We start from the raw sequence: 20,061 nt of genomic DNA on the forward strand, positions 1-20,061 counted from the left end.
ATGGAGAAGCAACTAGAGGACCTGAGGCAGCAGCTGGAGAAGCAATGTATGATCAACCAAGAGCTCCAGAGGCAAAATAAAGACTTAGGTAAGAAGATAACTGCATAAAAAAATAACAATAAGCAGCAGTGTAGAGGAAGTCGACGTTGGGTTTTGCAGGGGGAGGTGCTTGTGATCCGGAGTTGCATAAGAATACACAGAAGGTATAGCTGAAGAAATAAACACTCAAATATCGCTACTAGTAACAAATATTATGTCTGACCAAAAAAAATGAAGCTTATAAATCATTCAGGAGAAAGAACAGAGAGAGATGATATTCTGTTTATTACCTCTGTTTTTATTCTTGCAGAACAACGACTCAATGAGAAAGAAAAACTTTTGCAGGAGCTGCACGGTCACTATCATGACCTAGGTAAACACACACACACACACACACACACACACACACACACACACACAGCCGGAGCATGGCAGCTCTTCACAGTGTTTAAGCTTCCCTTAGCGCTACTCTGACTTTGTCTGTTTCCAGAGTTCCCCTCCCATGGCAGTAATGTAATTGAACCCGAGGTCAGGAAGAGCCGCGCGGCCGTCATCGCCCCTGAACCGATCCAAGAGACTCATGAGATTACACGCTCCAGGGTCAAGAAAACTGCCAGGTTGGCTCACAGAACTGCTGTTGAGAGAATATTATCCCCCTTTTTGTTGTTGTTAATTAGACAGCACAGGAGCTTCTGTTTTGCTATTGTGGCAGCAGATCCAAGTCTAATTGTCTTTTCCATGTAAATAAAGTATCACGTGTGTGTGTGTGTGTGTGTGTGTTGCCCTGAACTTCAGCTGACCTTAGTACAACGTGATTCTCTCTCTCTCTCGCCCTTCTCTTTCCAGTGAGACTAATCTGATTGTCAAAGCCATACAGAAGAATGACTTCCTGAGCCGCCTCGACGATGAGCAAACAGCCATGATGGTCGACCTGTTGGTGGTGCATAACTTCAAACCGGGAGAGGAGGTCATCAAAGAGGGCTCTGAAGGAGACAGCATGTACATAGTGGCAGGTGGGGACACACCTGTGTGTGTTTTGTAAAAAAACTGAATAGTATAGTGCGTAAAAAATATTTGAAATCAGTTTTTTTCCTCTATCTTTTGTAGCTGGGGAGCTCCTTGTCACTCAGGGAGGACAGGACCTCCGAACTCTAGCTACCGGCGATGTGTTTGGAGAGCTGGCCATTCTGTACAACTGCAAAAGAACAGCCACGGTCAAAGGTCAGCCCACACGTGATGATGATGGGACCAGCGAAGCTTGATAATGAAGCAGATTACGGTGTAAACCTACAGTCTGTGGTGCCATGGGATTATTTCTGTATGCAGTGTTAGACGGTACACTCTTAGAAATAATGGTTCCAAAAGGGTCCTTCTGCAAGGGCTGAGGTTCTACCTGGAACCATTTGCATCAAGGGTTCTTGGTGGAAGCCTCCAAAAGGGTTCCAGGTAGAACCTTTTTTTAAAGGTTCCACCTCAAAAGGGTTCTCCTATGAGGACAAGCCAAAGAACCATATTATGGAGTGTAGAGATAAAAAAATTAGTGATTTAAACCCTTAGTGCTCACGTAGCATGGATCTGTGCAGCAGGTGCACCCTTGGTAAATTGCCGTGGGAATAATACACAACTCCTTATATGGACATCCTGGGAGTGTGTCTTTATAGGTCACGTATTCAGGTTTTTTTTCCTGTCTTTTTGTGTGTTGTTGATGAGTCAAAGTAACGATTCATTTTATATCGCATTTTTAGTAGCGATAATTGTGCAGATATAACAAAATTAGAAAAACGAGCCAAGTGAACTTTGAGCTGTGACATATTTCCAACTTTCACAATTTCAAACATTTTGAGTCATATTTGCTCAGGTGTGTTAATAAAGTTGGTGCACATAAAAAAAAAGGATATAAGATATTCAATATTGCACATTCTTATACCCTCTGTACATTCACAATAAGGGTTCTATAACGGTTCTTCTGAGGTTCTACCTGGAACCATTTGCTTCTGAAAAAACCTTTCCTGAAGAAAAGGTTCTTTGTAACACTAATAGTTCCAGTAAGAACAATTTTGATCCAGAGAACCCTTTAAAACCTCTTTCCTGAATAAAGGGTTTTAAAAGGGCCCTGGTGGAACCCTCCAAAAGGGTAAACCTTTATAAAAAGGTTCTACCTGAAGCCAAAAAGGGTTGTCCTATGAGGACAAGCTGAAGAATCTTCTAATTTTAGCTAGCACTTTTATTTCTAAGAGTGTGTATACTTTACGATAACATAGTAATGCTGTGTTCTAAGGGTTAAGGCCCATATCTGTAATCTACTGTGTGTTCTGATCAAGTGTTCTCCACCTGACCTCACTACCAGAAGCTTTTCCCTCACTTGTGTTGCAGCGAAGACAGTGGTACGTCTGTGGTGCATGGAGCGACAGACCTACAGGACCATCATAACCAACAAATCCAAGAAGAGACGAGAGCAGCTCATGGGCTTCCTGAAAACGTGAGTTCACCCAAATACTCTCACATTTTGGGGGAACAATTACTCTTAAAAAATGCTTCATAATAGACAATGCAACAACTCTTCAGCTGTAGTTTCGTTGTCACAGGTCTCACACTCTGAAGGACCTGAATGATGCCCAGTTGTCCAAGATCATTGATTCCATGGAGGAGGTGTGTACTTCAATGATCCTTTGTGAACTAGGATGTTACCACCATGTCTATATAAATATAAACCCTTGTGTTTTCAGGTGAAATACCAAGACAAAGACGTGATAGTACGAGAAGGAACTGAAGCAAACACATTCTACATCATCCTCAAAGGAGAGGTAGTGTAGTGTGGACGTACTCTGCCATTAAACATGATACTGCACAAGTCTCTCTTATGTAAACCTGCAAATGTTCTCCCTCTGTCAGGTCCTGGTGACTAAGAAAGTGCACGGTCACCAAAAGCAGATTCGCAGGATGGGGAAAGGGGAGCATTTCGGGGAACAGGCCCTCATACGGTAACCACGGCAACACAACTCATGCTGAGGTTCATCGCTTGAAAACCCTGTGAAACATTCACTCCCTCTGTGTGCACTCTTTAGCCTCTTCTATACTCCACACTCGGTCATTTTCAGTCACTGTAGAGAAAAATGACTTCATTACCAACGATAATGAAGAGTTTTTTTAATTGTTAAAATCTTCTGGACATTGATTTTAATGCAAAGCTGTTGTTTTTATGGTTTCGCAGTGAAGTTTTGAGGACGGCCACCTGCACTGCCGACGGCCCTGTGACTTGCTTCTCCATTGACAAGGAGTGAGTCTGACATGGCTTTAATTTTTAATGCAAAAGATGGCGATGTTCTTGTTTGTTCAGCCAGTTTCTCCTGGAGTTTAAAATGGGGGGGGAGGTGTGGTAACACTCAAGGGGATTTTTATTTCTTGTTTTGCCTTTTCCAGAGTTTTTGAAGAGACGATCCCCATCGAACACCTGGAGCTGTTTGACGAGTAAAGAACATCATTATCATTCTAGACGTCACTGTGTCTTACACAGACTGTTGTATGTTGACTCTTATTTGTTTGCTTGTTTGTTTTACCCCCAGCTCCAAAATGCTGCAAGAGGTTCCTCAAAAATCAAGGTGAGCTACCGTTGGAGGACCATGAAAACACAAATGTGTGATAAAATGACACGAAATAACAACATTTTTGTGTGTCGTCCCTCAGTCCGCCGTCCACTCTGAAGTTTAAAGATCTGGTGCCCATGTTGTACCAGGAAGGTCGATACCAAGGAGATCCTGTCACACTTGGAGTCGGAGGGTTTGGTCGCGTTTCGCTGGTGAACTTTTATTTTCTCTTTCATTATTTGCTCATGTGTTAGTTGTATTATTACTTCCTCTCATCTTGTGCAACATGGGAGTTTTTGGCATGTAAGCATTTAATATCCATGGTTTTCCTGCTCAAAATAAAGTAGATTGATGCCCAAACAGTTAGGGACAGTTTGTAAATGTACATTTATTTATTTAGTTAGGACATGAACTGAAAGTGAAATGTTACTTTTACGTTTTTTAAGTATATCGATTACTTATCCAACACTAATGTACAGCCCCATGTTAATATGAAGGAAAACATACATACCCTCCCTTTAACTTTACTTCTCTCTCTTCTGGAATAATTTAAATATGGTCCCTAACAAAGCCACAATATGCAGATATCTGACCTTAGAACAAACACCAGAACTACCAATAAAATATCAGTCTCTCACAAAATCCAACAAAATTTTTGGGCGGAAAAACAACTCACAACATAAAACAATAACTACTTAGAGCCAATATTAAAGGTGCCATATGTAAGAATGTGGCCAAAAACAGTTACTACATTCAAATTCAAAACACCAAGGTCTTTTAGGTTTCGTTTTCTGACGTAACTGGCAACCCGTGGTTGCTCGGCAGCTGAGACTCTACTGATTGCAATGATTGGTAGACGGCGGTAGGTGGCGCCACATGTCAAAACATGATTTCAAAATATAAACATGATTTGCAGTCTGCAAAAAAAAAATTTTAATGCAAATATTTTGGCTGTACTGTTGTTGTTGGTGAGTTCAGTTTGTTATATGAACATTATTCCTGAGTCTCTGTGACATATTAGGAGGATTTTATGGCCAGTTGCTTTAGATTTATTACATAATGCACCTGTAATATATCTTTTTTTAATTGTAAGATGACCACAGTGAACCATGGGAAATATTACGCGGTGAAGCGAGTCGGCAAAAAGCACATTGTGGCCAAGAGACAAGAGGAGCACATGCTGTTTGAGAAGAAGATCCTTAAAGCTCTCCAGTGTGACTTCATTGTCAGGTAACGTGTGACAGCAGACACCGGCGGCTAATTATCTCTTTACACTGCACGACATAATATGAGTCACTTTACCTGTTTTTCTGTGTGTGTGTGTGTGTGTAGGCTTTATGCAGCGTTCAAAGACACACGCTACATCTACATGGTCATGGAGTTCTGTGGTGGCGGGGAAATCTGGACCAAACTCAAAGAAGTGTGAGGGAGGATTTGTTAGTTAGTTTGTTCCTCATTGTAAAACTACAGGTTATCATTTGTTGTGTTATTAAATCATTGTTTTATGACCTGTGATGGTTTTATTAGAAAACTTAATCATTTGCCTTTGGGGCATTTGAGAGATAAACATATGCCGTCTCACTATAACACAGTTGGACGCGCAATATGCAGAGGAACAATAAAAGAGAACAATAAAATCAACTATAATTTTGCAACTACGGTCATGTGCCTGGACATATGGCCATAACAGCAATAATAATAATAACAAAAAGGTGTGTTAATATGTAAATTAAAGCCCATCTCTGTGATTGTTAGAGGGCGATTCGATGAGCCTATCGCCGTGTTCTGCACCGCCTGTGTGGTGGAGGCCTACGCTTACCTCCATAAGAAGAACATCATGTACAGAGACCTGAAGCCTGAGAACCTGATGCTGGACGTGAAGGGCTACGTCAAACTAGTGAGTCCCACAGTGAACCATAGTGTCATACACTCTGTGATTTTTGGTTGACGAATGCGACCACGCCAGTCCAGCTGGTGGCGCCACTCTAGGCAAAAGAGACAGTGGAGTAGATGGTAAACCGTGCATGAGGATGTTCTCCAACGTCTTGTTTTGTCCACAAACCAAAATGATTCACGTCTAATGATTTCTTTGTTATGTGGAGCAAAGAAACAAAGAAAATGTTCACATTTAAGAAGCTAAAACAATCAGAAATCTTCTTTTATTGATGAAAATAAGCTTCAAACCAAGCCATCGATGATCAAAATAATTGACGATTGATTTAGAAATCGATTCATTGTTTCACCTCTATGACCCTCTAGGACCCTTGTTTAAATGTAGACAAAACATTACAAGTTAAACAATTGTAAATCATATCATCAGCAGGGTCATATCTGTGTGTGTGTGTGTCTCTGTGTAGGTGGACTTTGGATTCGCTAAGGAAATGGTGCGCGGCGAGAAAACCTATTCATTTGTCGGTACGCCCGAGTACATGGCCCCAGAGATCATCAAGAACCAGGGACACGACTTTGCAGTTGACTTTTGGTCCCTTGGAATCCTGATCTTTGAGCTACTGGTGGGAAGGTAACACGAATACCACGAATCAATGAACCTACACTCTGATCTGGAAAAGGTCATTCATTCATTTTCTCCAAACTGGATGACTGTAACTTCTTTGTGTTGTTCCTGGTTCTTTCTGGACAGACGTCACATCACCACGTCGTGGCTCTCCAGTGTGAAGCATTGAATTGATATTAAGATTTTAATGATACATTTTTAAAGATTTTATGGATCTGGTCATGACCCTGATATCAGCCAGCTCACAGCCTTAGATTCTGCTGTACATCCCAACGCTGAGGCCTGAATCTAAAGTAACCCATGACTTCAGACTGACCGATGAGGAACTTGTGTTTTAAAAGTGCTATATAAATCAAATACTAATACAAATACTGATTGAGAACGTCCTGAATGAGATGAGCCAGTAGATGGCAGCAGGGAGTTATATCTGTGTCCTGCAGCCGTGAGCTTCATCTCTGTCCATCTCATAATTTTCATTTACAGATTCATGTTTGCTCTTTCCACAGTCATTACATTTTTAATATAATAAGAACCTTCACCTTTCAAGAAATGTTGAATTTTACACATTAGTTTTGAATTCTGTGTCTCTGAATATATGATAACATGAGTGTTGTCTCGTCTCTACTTCTCAGTCCTCCCTTCTCAAGCTCGGAGCCTCAGAAGATTTATGCCAAAATACTGGACGGAGACATCAAGTATCCACCGTACCTGAGTGAAGCAGCCAAGTCCATTATTAATAAGCTGAGCAGGTGAGGACATGGTGCATAGATGAACACAATGGTCCACAAGATAATTACAATTTCATAGAACTGCATTAAATCTTCATTGTTGTATTACAGCGTGTTTCTTTACACAAGTGCATCTTTTTTTTTGCAGACCTCGGCCAGGTCAGAGGTTAGGAAACACCAAAAATGGAATCAAAGACGTGCGGCATCACAGGTAACCGTCGGCAACATATAGTGTAAAGTGTTAAAATATAAAAGCAGGTACAGTAACGCAGCTCAGTTTGGTTTTATTTTGTAGTTTTAGTCCATTTTTACTGTGGACTGAGATGTTCAATTCTTTCTTATTGTGTTTTTTTCTCTCTTTCTCTGCTGCACTCAGGTGGTTTGGAAATATGAACTGGCACAAACTGAGAGTGGGTCAAGTTGACGCCCCCACAGTCCGACTTATACGCAAGGCAAGTCAAACCACTACCTACGCGTTTTTATTACATGATCTTACAAAACATGCAGCAGACTGATGTCTTTGGTAGTTTATGTTCTCTTTCTCGTTCTTTTTGCACACTTCATACCATAAACTACAAAATAAAAGCATGAGGCCATGAGTGGACATCAATGTCTCTCAAAAGGCAGATGTCCAAAGTTTGTTTTCTCGTCACAAAAATGTGATAAAGTTAAAATGAACATAAATATATTGTCCAAAATGATGCTCTAACCCACAATGCTGCTTGGTTATGACTAGAAATGAATATATTCAAGACATTTTTAGCAATATTTACCCCTTTTAAACATATTTTAACCACATTTATACCTGTCTCTTTAAACAGTTACAGTGAGATAAAGAGAAATCTGTGTTTTCCCCCCCACGTCAGGGCCCCTGCTACATCAACTTTGATCGTTTCCCTCCGGACCTGACCAAGGCAGAGGAGGAGTTCTCTGACTGGGATCGTGATTTCTGAACGTGACGTCTTTTAAAGTTTAAAAGGATCAAAGATAGAAGAAGAAGAAGAAGAAGCTCAATACTGAAAAAGAAATAGCATAACATTATTGGAGAAGAAGAAGAAGAAGTAATGGCAGATTAAACCCAGAAGTCAGTAATACAACATTACGGTCAGCATCTGCTGTCAGACACCGACTGAAAAAAAAACACAATCCATGTCCAATACTAATTAGATTTTTTTTGGAAGTGGACAATGTTTTTTTTCTTTTTCATGCTCCATTATTTCACTGCAGTTCAGGCAAAGGACCAAAAAAAAATGTGTTGTGCTGTGGAAGAAAAAATGTGGACATTCTGTTTCCAGACCTCCAGAGAGATTTGGTGCCGGATGAACAAGTGTCGCGAACGTCATCCAACACAACACTCTCTCCACTGATGAGAATAAAAAACACCAGCCAAGTGTTCAGCAAAGAATAAAAAGGCTCCAGTCATATGGTACAAAAAATATGACGCCATATCTGCCATATCCTTAAAGTTTATTGTCGTTTAAGTATTGTTCAAGTTGTTAATTATTGTAAACTGTCATTTGCTTTTTTTGAGTTAACCCCCTCCCTTCTTTTTGTGAGCAGATTATATTCATAACTAATTTAAAAAATTGTCCAGAACGTCATGATAAACACGACTCTTGTTTAGTAAATACAAAAGTGCTCTTGTGTGTTTCCCACTTCCTTCGCTGCATTACAATCAAATCCCATGTGTGAAATGTTGCAGTTTCTGCTGTTCTGCACTCTCTCACACACACACACACACACACACACACACACACACACACACACACACACACACACACACACACACACACACACACACACACACACACACACACACACACACACACACACACGCTGCATACTGAGGACCGGGTAAAAGTTCTTGCAAAGTGAGGACCAGCATTTCCACTTTATAAATCACCAAATCTCCAAATGTCTACTTAATGAATGACATCTATAAAGAACTACTGGGTGCAGTACCATAAAATGTCTGCAGGTGGAGCCCCAGAGCAAAAAGTGTGTGAAAAGCCAGGGCTGGAAAACGGGTAAAAACATATAACATGTAGTATAACATGTTTACAACCTAAGGAAGTGATTCCAATGAAAACAAAGTGAGGACTGGCCAAAATGTCCACACTTTGTAAAAATGACCTCACTTTGTTGGTTAAAAACCCTCACTGGTCCTCAGTATGCCGCAAGTACAAGAACACACACACACACACACTCGGTTTTGCATCCTTTGTTTGGACACCTTAACCATCACAAGTAAAAACCTAACCCTAAAACCTGGTCTTAGTTCTCACAATGCCTGTTAAAGTTGTGTGCATCAACCAAAAAGTCCTCACAAAGATAGGTTTGCGTGTCCAAAAAAACATGTAAACACACATACACACAGTAGCAGTAGCAGGCATGAGCAGGATTTCGAGATAAGACGTAAGACAGTGAAGGACGTGTTTGCTTTTGTGTTTTCACAGAGTAAAAATGTTCAGAACAGAACGTTTGCAGGTTTACTGTAACGTCAGCCACTTTGGCTGCACTTGACACAAAAAGAGAGGGAACAGCTGTCTGTCATAACAGCAGGGTTTTAAAAGCAAAAAAAAAATAGTGATCCTCTTCTTCCTGCCCAGGGTTTGTGTTCCCACTGCTGAGGCAGGTTTTCCACATCAAGAAAAAATGTGCTCTCATGCTATATCTTGCACAGGGGGCAAAGATACACCAGCAGATGTTTCCCTCCCTGCTTAAAAATACACAACACCTTGAGGTGAAGAAATGAACACAGTGTCAGAGAGTTGAGCAGCGGCCCAGAGGATGCACGGAAGAGTACAACACGATCTGTGTGTGTGTGTGTGTGTGTGTGAATTCAGCCTCATTGTACCAGCAGCAAATACACGTTTGATGTCAAAGAAGAGGATTCAAGAATAAGGATGTTGTTATTTTTTCTTCTTCGTCATGGCCCATTTGTAAAAACTGGTTGTACATATACTGCTATTGTACCTTTGTGTTAAATAACATGTGCTGCTTTAGAATAGAAATGACCTTTTTTAATTAGCTAAAGATGAATTAAAAAATGAGAAATAACTCTTCTGTAGAGTTTTAATCCTGACTTTTCTCTGTGAATAATGTCCACGTCACAGGTGTTTCTCGCTGTCCTGATGTGAAATGAGACGACGTAGTGTTTTGTGAGCGCCAACTCCTGCAGATTGAGCTTTTAATCCTCCCGTTTGAGCTTCCTCTGCGGAGCCGTCTTAAAACCGCAGGACTGTGTTGTTTACATCTGCATTCATTCATTTTTGGTTGCACCTCAAGCTGCTTAAATATCAGCAAAAAACAGTTTTGAGTTACAAGCAGTAAAATAACTATTAATGCGAGTATAATCACTTTTAAATATTACACACTGTACCTTTTAGGTGATGTGTGTGTTGAGATGTTTGTTACATAACTCATCTTTACTTCTCGGTGTCTTTGATGACAGTCTCCTTCATCTCAGATCAGTTGACTTCATGCAAGTCGAGCGTCACTTCACAACCTCTGCTAAAATATATAAAAGTGGAGCGCCGTAACTTGTGCGCACACACACCGGCGAGAGAACGTCTCTGAGTTGCTGACTGACTGACTGACTGACTGACAGCTTAGCAGAAATAATTGGCTTGGCTCATTGAAAAACCCAGGAAGAGACCTGTGCATATAGTCAAATCCTGTGTGAGATTTCCTTTGAGGTTTTGCTTCTTTCTGTTGTTCTCTGACTTATCGCAGGTCTCTCTCCTGGGTCTTTGAACTGTTGTGACTGAAGGAATTGGCAGCGTGTTATTAATTTAACCCCTCATTCACTCACTCACTCACTGCTTTGCTGTGATGTAAGATTTTGCATCCACTTAATTGTCTGCAGTCTGTTACACTTAACATGAAAACACAGTAATAACATGGTAATAGTATGGTGATAATTTAGTAATAGGGAGTTACTATTATACCCGGGTTCACTGGGTTCGAGCCCTGGTTGGGACAAGGTCCTTTCTGCATGGAGTTTGCATGTTCTCCCCGTGTGTGCGGGGGTTTTCTCCAGGTTCTCCAGCTTCCTCTCACAGTCAAAAAACATGCAGATTTGGGGATTAGGTGAATTGGTCGCTGTAAATTGACCGTAGGTGTGAGAGTGTGAGTGAATGGTTGTTTGGGTGAATTCCAATTCCTTGTTTAGGACTCAATCTCTAAAATGTGCGCTCCCGCTAGTGCAAGTGCTGTCCCGATTCTCAGAAAAATTAAGTTGAGGGGTGAGTTTAAGGGCTGTATCGCCCTCAATATTGAGATTTTCCGAGACCGCCCTTGGGAGCAAGGGCTACCCAGAATGCATTGCGTGTTATGACATAACAAAGATGGCGCCGAAAGCAGCGAAACGAGTACGCTACAAATTAAGTATTTTCTTTGTTAATAGAGATATAAAAATTATGAAAACCATTGTATTATCTTAGTTTAGGCCCATTTTATGGATTACTTGCGTCATTGTGTCAAAGCGTAACATTTATTTTTATTTTACGATCTTTTAACAATAGCCGGCCGGTTGCGGACAAGTGATCGTTTGCTATGGTTTACTTTCCAATAAGCCGTGGTGTGTGGTAACTGTCAGCTGAATATGTCGGTGGTTGTGGTATTTGTATGAGTATCATCTTATAACTAACTGACAACCTAATAACTTGACTGACAAACGGATCGTAATAAATAATCGTGACGTAAATGCGTTCTTCTTCTTCTTTTTTGGAGCTGACAGACTGGAAGCAGCTTTCGTGTTATTCTGCCCCCTGCAGTCTGAAGACGTATCTGCATTTAAGGGGTGTCCCATTTCTAAGTGACAAAATAACCCTCAACACTTGGTTTTGAGGGCCAGTTAAGATTAAGGGTCGAGCTTGAGGGTTAAGATTGAGGGTTAAGATAGGAATTGGAATTGGCCCATTGTCATTATATGTGGCCCTGCGATGGACTGGCGAGCTGTCCAGGGTGAACCCCGCCTATCGCCCTATGTCAGCTGAGACAGGCACAGTGGCAACCCATGACCCTGTGGTGGAGGATAAACCGGTAGATAATGAATGGATGGATGCAGTTACTATTATGGTAATACCATGCTTTTTCCAAAGAAATATCCAGGTTACAGCTTAGAAATTAGAATTATGATAGACCATCTGTATAATATGACATAAGATGAGAATCAAAATGGAAAATAAAGCTGAAATTCATCCCTTCTTATGTCCCCACAATGATTTTCCTTTATTTTCAAGCTATTATTTGGCATTTACTATAGAAATAAGATGGTTTCACCAAAATGTTATCCTCACTTTTACAAAATGATGGCCATACTATAACCTTATTGTCTACTGTACTATGATGTAAAGCGTCACCACACAGAATACATAGCTGTGTCTGTGGAGACACAAACGTTGCACGTAGAGAGGAAGGTTTCCCGTCTTAGTCGGTGTGAAGCAGTGATGACACATTTGTGTGCGAGTGAGGAATCTCTGCAGTTTCATCAATGATTTTGTTTGTGCGTCTCAAATGAATCACTAAATACTCTTCAGTACACTTGTTGCCGTAAGGTTTTCTTAATCCGTGTGTTTGCTAATTGACCTTCTTTATCCCCTTGTTGGCTCTCGCCTCTGATGATGAAAACCACACTCTTTCACAACAAAGGAAAAAAAAAAAAACACTGGATCATGGATTGATGTAACTTATGTAACTCATTGCATCACGACTGAACTCACCCCTGTACCCTTCCCCCCACGCATCTCCAACTGCATGGCTTGAAAGTGAGGCATACCTGAGTGAACATTGTGCACAGATTTCTTGTGGAGTATGTGAACATTTGTGTGCGCTAACTGAGGCTGAGTTTTTCACTTGTAGCTCCCCTTCCCCCACTCCCCCGAGAGGCCGACAGCTATTACAGATTTCCCAACAGGGCAAAGCTTTCTCCACACCAATCAAAGTTCCCAAAGTTTGTAGTTGTGCTTGGATTCTCCAGCTCCTGCTTCAGCTTCAATTATTGGTTGCTCTTGTGCATGAATGCACCTGGAATCCTCTCAACAGCTACGTGGTGCCGGTATCCGCTGTGCCGTCATCTGACTGCGTATGTGTCGCGTGAGCGTCATCTCTGTGCAACGCAATCCACTCATTATCTTCTGTTGCTGTGCAGGCATTTAACAAAGAGTTGACAAAAACACTCACAGAGGTGAATGCACATGCAGAGTTGTTTGAACTTCATCTGTTAGTTCAATCCCATCACAACTGTGTTATCGTGATCACATTTCACTAAATTAAATAGTGATTTGTGTAGAATAATAGAACAAAAAATACTAAAGAAGTCCCACACTCTTTCATATCCAGTTGGAATAAGGGCAAAATTCAACAATGTGGTTAAAGCACTGACTAATACCATGCTGCAAATGCCAAAGAAAAATGGTGTGTGCTCTTAAATAGGAAATGTGAAATCAGTTGAAATTTGTCCAGAAATGTGACCTTAGCTTGTGAAGTGCCTCGGGCAAAGAGTTTGTGCTGCACAGCCTCTCTCTCTCTCAGAGGTGCTTCAGTCTCTTACTAAAATCAGCAGATTCTGAGGTCAAATAATGTTATTCTACACAAATAAAACAACACTGTTGGAAGTGGGGAAGCACGAAACAGATGCAAAATAACTGAAAATGGTGAAATCCTTTCTTTCCATTTGGATTGCATAAATAATTAAACATTTTTGCAATATCTTTGCATATTTGTCAATGATAGCCCCAATTAAAACATAAAAAAAATGAATACATTGCTGCCCATATTTATCAAGGACTTCTTATTCTAACTCAAGCCCACAGGGAGCAGAGAACCTGTAAAAGGTCAGGATATCATTCATCCTCACAGCGTGGGAGGATATCCTATCTGCAACACCCTGGACACAACAGGAAAATGCTGTTAAATCCAGCTAAAGGTCAAAGTTTAAATCATTCCAGCCAGGATTAAAGAAACAGTTTTTGTTTTTTTTCATGTCAGGTTGACTTTTAGACATGATTTTGATTGGCTGATTTAAAAAAGGTCAAGATAAAAGGAGCCGACACAGTTTAACATGCTTTTAGTGCGATGTTGAGTTTGGCCATTTAAAATGAATGGGTTGTAATTTCACATATGAACAACATGGTGTCAATGTCATTCTATTTGTATGAATGTACAGGAGCAGATGGTGTTTATCTTAACCTAAAGTGTAGCAGGGGAAACAACTACTATGGCCAAAGTTTGTCCAAAAATACATGTACAGATCTCAGTAAGCTGCAATCATTAATCATGTGGTAGCAGCAGTATTTGTCATAAAGAGCTAGAGTGGATTCATGCAGTCAGGAAAAGTAAAGGCACAACATTACAAGGCAAAGAAACCAGCACCGGAGAGCAAACAAACAACGTGGTGGAAGGCCATCAGATGAGTGAACAGGGGAGGTTTAAATAGAGCAGGTGTGGCACATTGAACACAGGTGAGACTAATTAAGGCAGGGCATGTGTTTGAGCTGGTGGGAATGGAAACAAAGACAGGAAGTGACTGAAATACAACAGGAAATGGCACGGACACAAACAAATGTTTAAAAATATATCAGCTCAAACTCAGTGACACTTCAAGAGAATTTCTCCACATTTAGCACACATGACCAACTGGACTAACAGATTGGATTTCATGACGGTCATCAAAAAAAAGTTCAGGGTCAAGTGTGTTTTTGGTGTGAAATCGTGTTAGAGTTTGGCTGTTTACAATGGAAGGAAATAAGGAAGGAAGGAAATGCAATCTACTACTAGGTCAACAACAGCACTGGGAATTAAGTTTGAAGACTTTTCATCTGGATGACTTCACAGACAACAGAGTCTAAAAAATAACAAGTAATACAAAAACACCCACACGGACAAAATGTGCTAATGTAATAGACTGTCACTTTTGACAAAAACAACACAGGATGCGTCACATTTTGTATCTTGTAGCATTGCTGTCAATGAAATCAGGCATTTTGGGTCTGATAAAGCCAGAATCATCCCTGTATTTAAAAATATATATATATGTATATATTATAATAATAATCATAAGAAATTTTGGTCACAGCTGCTCAGCTCAGTACTTCTCCGTAAGGTGCAAAGAAATTCCATTTTTTGAAAAAGAAAAGAAAGACAAAATGAGGCCAATTAGAAGCAAAATAATCCTGTATAATTAGACAGTCTGGAGAATACCTGTCACACACACACACACACACACACACACACACACACACACACACACACACACACACACACACACACACACACACACACACACACACACACACACACACACACACACACACACTGTGTGAGGTAACCAGCAGTGTCAGTATGTACCTCTCCAGGCTGAGATGATAGCAGTCAGCAAGTGGCTGGGTCGCTGTTTTTCTCTGATGTCCCCCCAGACAGAATCACTAATGAACTGGCTCTGTGGTCGTCTGTCCACAGCATAAAAAGTGCTCCCTCTCTACATCTCGCTGGAAATAAAATGGCGAAATAAGTGCTTTGGATTCATAAAATCATAAACGTAGATGATCGTAAAAAATATCGCAGATAAAGATACTCAGTGCTGTGCATCCAGGGTGCTTATAACAACATTTTATTATTGTTTTAAATTTGCATTCATTACAAACTTGTACTGCTGAGTCTCACTGTGTCTCATTTGAAGGGCACAGAATCTTTGAAATGCAGCATGTGCTTATGGTTCTGTCAGCCACGTTGACAGAACAGAGGCTGCAGGGTGACACATACTGTCACTTTCTGTCTTTACAGTCATTACACCTGTCAGCCCGCATCAAGGAAAAACGGTCACAGACGCTCCCCCACTGAGGGTTTTTTCGACGTACGATTTGCAGTTTGCGAAGTAGAAGATGTACAGAAAAGAAACCACGCGAGGCTCCAGTATACCAATCGATTGAAGGGCGTCAATGCAGCAACCCTAACCCTCGTGAGAGACAGTCTTTTCAGAGCAAGAACATTTTGTAACTTGTGACGTAGATCACAATTATTAACCACCATACACAACCAATTTAACAATTCATCCATATTTTGTTTTGTGCCTTGAAATGGAACCTTGCTATCTGCAAACGTATAAGGACGTCCTCTATGGCACGCAAAAGGAAGCACCGTGGCTTGCTAATGTGTATTAGAAAGATAAGGGTGAGTGGAGGTACGCACTGGACCCTTACCATCCATCCATCTTCTACCGATTATTTATCCTCCACATGAGGGTTGTGGGGGGCGCTGGTGCCAATCCTTGACTTGGGCAAAAGGTTGGGTACACCCTAGACAAGGGTTCTTCAATCCTTGTCCTTGGGACCCACTGCCCTGTATGTTTTAGAAGTTTCCTTGCTCTAACACACCTGATTCAAATGATCAGGCTTCTGCAGAGCTTGTTGATGAGCAGAATCTGTGAATCTCAATTGAATCATTTGAATCAGGTGAGTTGGAGCAAGGAAACCTCTAAAACATGCAGGGCAGTGGGTCCCCCAGGACCAGGATTGATGAACCCTAGTGTATGGTGTACTCCACCTTTTTCCCTATGATTGGCACCAGCGCCCCCCCCCCCCCCCCCCACAACCCTCATGTGGAGGATAAATAACCGGTAGCAGATGGATGGATGGTAAGGGTCCAGTGCGGTCCCCAGGAAGACAGTTTGCCAGTCCATCACAGGCCACATGGAGACAAACAACCACCCACTCCCACACTCACACCTACAGTCAATTTAGAGTGTTTGATTTACCTATAATCCCCAAATATACTTGTTTTTGTACTGTGGGAGGAAACTGGAGAAAACCCAGGCAACATGCAAACTCCACGCAGAAAGGCCCTGGTTCCAACGGGGTTGCAAACTCAGGTTTTCTTGCTACAAAGGCAAGAGCTGGACCTTTACAATAAAGACATATACTACGAATAATAATGATACATTTATTATGTGATCCTGATTGGACATTCGCTCGTGGTATTCAATCCAAGAATGACTTGATTCTTCAAGCAAGTGTTAAATTGTAACACACATTAAACTCATATACATGCATGATCAATATGGGTGCACATGGTGAAATATTCCTTGATTGACCTGTTGGATACAGTAGTTGAAAATTTGGTAAAACAACTGGAGAGTGAAAAGATATATGTTTATGAATGACTTTAAAACTTTAGGGTTAGTATGGTTTAATGCCAGGGTGAGAATGTCAGATGATAGTGCAACAGGAAAACTATTATTATTTTGGGTGAAATAAGAACGAAAACAGGGGCTTAAAGTGTTTGTGCATATAAAATTTTATTCAAAACCGTTTGGAAAGTTTTGACGTGACATACCTACACCGACATAGTGGAAACACAATGGTTAAAAGCTCGGCATTATAGACACATTTCATCTATAATCGCTGGAAGTAAATCTTTAAGTAGCATGCAACAAATCATGTTGACTTTTTAAACATGTGCATGTGTGTACAATACCCCTCATGTGTACATTGGCAAAGTTCACTTGGATTTATTAAAACATACTGGAATAAATAAAAAAACGTCTCTGGGTCTGAATCAAAAACTTTATCATGCAAACATTTTAGGCAAATGACCAAATCCAAACCAAAGATGTTCTGGGATATTAATTCCACTAATGCACAATTATTATGATTCTTCTAAAAACCACACGATTGCCCCTTTATGTCTATCTTTAAGTCTATGATTGGTGCATAATTATGTCTTTTAAATAATGGCTGTGGATGGCTTGAAGACGTTATATACCCACAGGCCTAATTGAACTCCTCTGCATCCATAAATCACAATGTTAAATTATGAATGTGCTTACATTCATAATGAAGCTCAACTCTTTCCGCCGTGAATGGAAAGATACATTCATACAGCTTGTAGTGGTATGTTGGCGTGAGCGGCGGATTTAATTAAAAAGCGTCAGCCTGGGAAAAAAAGAAGAGGATGCCATGTGAAGACGATTGTGTGGGTGGAAATGCAACGAGTTTCCTCAAACCCCAGAGCAACACACACACGTGTGTGTTCATTAATGCACACACACATCTACTGTAAACACAACACTGCACACGTTTCCTGGCATGTGGCCTTACGTGACCTGACACATCACATCTCGCTCCATTGGCAGCACAGCACGTTGTGTGTTGTAAGTCAGCGTCACAAACGGCAACTGTAAAATGCTATTAATTGTTTTATAGAGCCACAATTAAAAAAAAGAAAAATAACATTGTGCTATTTTTAGGGTCTGGTATGTTTTCTCGCTTACTTTGCAAACCTCTCTTCAACTCGTGTGTGACTTGATTCCACTTGACAGTCGATGACCTTACAGTACAGGCAGAGCACAAAACCAGGCAGTTGTGCTTAAAGTGGTCGACCAGCAGTGAGAACCTTTCCAAGAAAAAGAAGAATTACGCTCGTAATCTACTAACAGTGGGCAAATCAAAGCTACTTTTTAGTGATGTATCGGCAAAACAGCCTGCTATGATTTATAATCCAAAGCTATCAAATGTGTAACTATCATTTTATTGTATTAATTTATAAGAATACATGCAAAAATACAGGGTGTTTTTAGATTAACTATAAATATGGTTTATCTTATTGATCATTTAGGATGAAAATATTGGCATTAAACTTTGCAATTTGAATTTAAATGTACTTTACATTTATTTTACATTTTTGCTGTTCTGTTTGTGAGTGTACATATTTATATTACTGGAAAGCCTTATTTGTTAGGTGCAACCTGTGCAAATTATTATCTCTTGATGTAATAACCCATACTTCTGGACTTGGTTTACCGCATGAAACACTGTGAGATGCTCTGTTATTTTGAATGTACTCTATAATGCTACAAACGGAAAACAGCACTTTTAATTGTACTGAATGTTACCGAATCTTGTTGTACACGCGCACAGAATAACACCGCAGATCCAAACCGTTCACCACAATATTTGTGGCATCAATTGCAATCCATCTTTCAATTTATATCATTAAATGAGACAACTTAAAATGCTGGAATAAATACTTGATATAAGGACTTAGATTGAGATTCTTACCATTTGCATAATCTTAATCAACACATTCAGATGCAGAGGGGTATTGAGTAAATTGGCTCTTCCGTATCTAAAAGATGTAACTCATAGATATGTCATATCTTGATAAGTGGGTCGGTGATATGCAGGTTTTTACATTCAGTATTGGCAACCTTTTATCTGTAGAAATAATATTCCGCCAACTTCCCTACATCAATAAAATTGGTCAGGTAAAATTTATGCCGCACAGCTCCACAGCTTTCACTGTGTTACCACAGAGCAGCAAAAGCCTTTGCAACTGGAAGAAATTACACAATAATTTTGATGCAACAAGGACAAACATGGCAGTGGGGTCATTTTCAATTTCCAAAAGTCCACAGGACAGGTTTTTGAGAAATAACAGAGAGCACTCCTGAGCCTCTGATCAGAATGAAGACTTCTCTATTTCCTCAGCAAATATATATAAATATCTGATGCAAGGACTTGGATTGAGATTCTTTCCATTTGCATTACTTTGGGATGGCAGAGATTAGGGTATGAACAAGGAGCATGGCACTGTGTGGTTGACATGATAATCCCAGCACATCAAAAACAAGTAGGGACAACTTAAAATGCACAGGCAAGACAGAGAGGTGGCATTTCCCCCTGTTATTAATTCATTCATTAATTACTCGTATGTGATGAAAGTCACTTCCTCTTGAAAAGATCAAATGCTGTTTTCAATCAGACACATCACACAACAGCGCGAGATGCTGTCAACGCATCTTCGTCCTCGCCGGCGCAGCACAGAATTCAGTAAGGCACAAGTGGGTTATTCCTTGGGGTGAAAAGCTGAATGTCAGTCGTGGAGGAAGAAGAATGTCAACATTCATGTCTTCAGTGAGCGCAGATTGTGTGGTGAATGCAAGAAGGCATACAGATTTGTACAGTGAGACATTTAAACCGAAAAGGACAAGCCACATTCTGAGGGTCCTCTTTATCTGATGCAGATTTTCGGGGCCTTCGGAAATCAAACGGCCGATGAGTACAGATGTGTCTATTGCTTTCTAAGTTTTCATTACTGTCTTTATTTCTGTGTTTGCAGGCCTTTATGTGAGGCTTGTGTCCAGTGTGCTGCTACCTCAATATGGGCTTTAATCACAGACAGAAGTTTGTGGAAC

The 20,061-nt window shown here is 40.5% G+C and overlaps 1 protein-coding gene across 1 annotated transcript; it reads left to right on the forward strand.

Annotated features, from left to right (window-relative positions):
- Positions 1 to 7,819, forward strand: prkg3 (protein kinase cGMP-dependent 3; the record flags this gene model as incomplete). Its single annotated transcript, XM_083898254.1, has 21 exons — positions 1 to 88; positions 350 to 412; positions 530 to 656; positions 886 to 1,052; positions 1,147 to 1,260; positions 2,413 to 2,518; positions 2,625 to 2,688; positions 2,766 to 2,843; positions 2,932 to 3,020; positions 3,251 to 3,316; positions 3,460 to 3,507; positions 3,603 to 3,638; positions 3,724 to 3,835; positions 4,717 to 4,853; positions 4,956 to 5,045; positions 5,379 to 5,520; positions 5,981 to 6,144; positions 6,771 to 6,887; positions 7,015 to 7,077; positions 7,243 to 7,318; positions 7,733 to 7,819. 21 exons carry the CDS (start codon positions 1 to 3, stop codon positions 7,817 to 7,819), a joined length of 2,034 nt encoding a protein of 677 aa, XP_083754380.1.
- Between the last annotated feature and the right edge of the window lie 12,242 nt (positions 7,820 to 20,061).

This window comes from Microchirus variegatus, assembly GCF_963457635.1.
Source record: "Microchirus variegatus genome assembly, chromosome: 12".
Taxonomy (NCBI): domain Eukaryota; kingdom Metazoa; phylum Chordata; class Actinopteri; order Pleuronectiformes; family Soleidae; genus Microchirus; species Microchirus variegatus.